Source organism: Arachis stenosperma, chromosome 6, assembly GCF_014773155.1.
Source record: "Arachis stenosperma cultivar V10309 chromosome 6, arast.V10309.gnm1.PFL2, whole genome shotgun sequence".
Lineage (NCBI taxonomy): Eukaryota > Viridiplantae > Streptophyta > Magnoliopsida > Fabales > Fabaceae > Arachis > Arachis stenosperma.
The window spans coordinates 89,022,932-89,025,236 of NC_080382.1; the positions used below are offsets into that span (position 1 = coordinate 89,022,932).

The window sequence follows — 2,305 nt, forward strand, 5'->3', positions numbered from 1 at the left end:
CTGTCAGAATTCTATTCCTGTATTTCCACATGACCATATGGTGAAGCTCTCGTAACCATAAACGGTCCTGACCATCGGGATTTCAGCTTCCCGGGAAAGAATTTGAGCCTTGAATTATACAGAAGCACTTTTTGTCCTGGCTCAAAGATTCTTATGTCAATCTTCTTGTCATGCAATAGCTTGGTTCTCTCCTTATAGAGCTTGGCATTCTCATAGGCTGAATATCTAAATTCATCAAACTCATTCAACTAAAGCATTCGTTTAATTCCTGCAGCTTCTGAATTAAGATTCAGATACCAGATTGCCCAGTAAGCTTTGTACTCAAGCTCAACTGGCAGGTGACAGGCTTTGCCATAGACCAACTGATAAGGGGACATGCCGATAGGAGTCTTGTACACTGTCCGGTATGCCCAGAGAGCATCATCAAGCTTCCTAGACCAATCCTTTCTTGAAACACTAACGGTCTTCTCTAGAATCCTCTTAAGTTCCCTGTTGGAAACTTCAACATGTCCACTTGTCTGAGGGTGATAAGGGGTTACCACTTTATGACAGACTCCATATCTCTACAGAAGAGAGTCCAGCTGTCTGTTGCAGAAATGGCTTCCTCCATCACTAATGAATGTCCTTGGGACACCAAACCGGCTAAAGATATATCTCTGAAGAAAGCTCATTACCACTTTGGCATCATTAGTGGTCAAAGCCACAGCTTCCACCAACTTGGACACATAGTCAACTGCCACTAGAATATAGTTGTTTGAATGTGAGGGTGGGAAAGGTCCCATGAAATTAATACCCCACACATCAAACAACTCAACCTCAAAAATCCCTTGCTGTGGCATTTCTTGGTTAGCAGGGAGAATCGTGGCTTTTTCACATCTGTCACAGTGCTTTACAAATGCTCTTGAGTCCTTGAAGAGAGTCATCAAGTAAAATCCGCTCTAAAGGACCTTTGTAGCTGTCCTTTCACCACCAAAGTGGCCTCCATACTCAGAACCATGACAGTGCCAAAGAATCTGCTATTTTTCTTCATCTGGGACACACCTCCGGATGATTCCATCTGAACACCTTTTAAAAAGGTATCGTTCCTCCCAAATGTAGTACTTTGCATCAGTCAATAGCTTCTTCACTTGTTGCCTACTGTACTCCCTTGGGATAAAATTTATGGCCTTATAATTTGCAATGTCTGCAAACCATGGTGCCTGCTGAATGAGGAACAATTGCTCGTCCAGAAATGTCTCAGTCACAGCTGTGGGTGGTTATACTCCTGCTTCAGGCTCAATTCTGGAAAGATGGTCAGCTACTTGATTCTCTGACCCTTTCCTGTCTTTTATCTCAATATCAAACTCCTAAAGGAGAAACACCCATCTGATTAATCTTGGTTTAGAATCCTGTTTGGTTAGAAGGTACTTCAAAGCAACATGATCAGTATAAATAATAACCTTAGAACCAAGTAAATAGGACCTAAACTTATCAACAACATACACAACAGCTAATAATTCTTTTCTGTAGTTGTGTAATTCTTTTGGGTATCATTTAACACACGACTAGCATAATAAATAACATGTACAAGCTTACCATGCCTCTGTCCTAAAACAGCTCCTATAGCAAAGTCACTAGCATCACACATCAATTCAAATGGTAGATCCCAGTCAGGGGGAGCTATAATGGGAGCAGAGGTAAGGTTTGCTTTCAGAGTTTCAAAAGCATGCAAACAATCAGAATAAAAAAAAGGAACATCAGCAACCAACAGGTTGCTTAGAGTTTTAGCAATTTCATAAAAATCCTTTATAAATCTTCTATTAAATCCTGCATGACCCAAGAAACTCTTAACTGCCTTAACATTAGTTGGTGGTGGTAACTTTTCAATTACCTCCACCTTTGCTCTATCAACCTCAATTCCCTTACTTGAAATCTGGTGTCCAAGAACAATACCTTCTGTAACCATAAAATAACATTTTCCCAGTTTAAAACAAGGTTTGATTCTTGACACCGTTTCAAGACAAGAGATAAATGCTTAAGGAAGGATTCAAAAGAATTACCAAAAACAGAAAAGTAATCCATAAATACCTCAATAAACTTTTCAACTATATCAGAAAAAATTGAAAGCATACACCTCTGAAAAGTTGCTGGAGCATTGCAAAGTCCAAAAGGCATTTTCTGTAGGCAAATACTCCAAAGGGGCATGTGAATGTTGTCTTCTCTTGATCTTGAGGGTCCATTGCAATTTGGTTATATCCAGAGTATCCATCTTGAAAGCAATAAAATGCATGACCAGCTAACCTCTCAAGCATTTGATCAATGAAAG

At 39.8% G+C, this 2,305-nt stretch overlaps 1 protein-coding gene across 1 annotated transcript; it reads right to left on the bottom strand.

Moving 5' to 3' along the window:
• Positions 1-248: 248 nt before the first annotated feature.
• Positions 249-1,108, bottom strand: LOC130934267 (uncharacterized). The gene is made up of 3 exons (XM_057863854.1): positions 988-1,108; positions 675-739; positions 249-518 (listed from the first exon to the last, which is right to left on the bottom strand). Exons 1-3 carry the CDS (start codon positions 1,106-1,108, stop codon positions 249-251), a joined length of 456 nt encoding a protein of 151 aa, XP_057719837.1.
• Positions 1,109-2,305: the final 1,197 nt, after the last annotated feature.

Excerpts from the sequence above, each read along its gene's own strand:
- LOC130934267 (XM_057863854.1), bottom strand. The coding sequence starts at position 1,108 with ATGCAAAGTACTACATTTGGGAGGAACGATACCTTTTTAAAAGGTGTT. Across the intron at positions 740-987 it reads TGGCACTGTCATGGTTCTGA|TGGCAGTTGACTATGTGTCC; the intron begins GTATGGAGGCCA and ends ACTATATTCTAG. Across the intron at positions 519-674 it reads CCACTAATGATGCCAAAGTG|ACAAGTGGACATGTTGAAGT; the intron begins GTAATGAGCTTT and ends TATCACCCTCAG.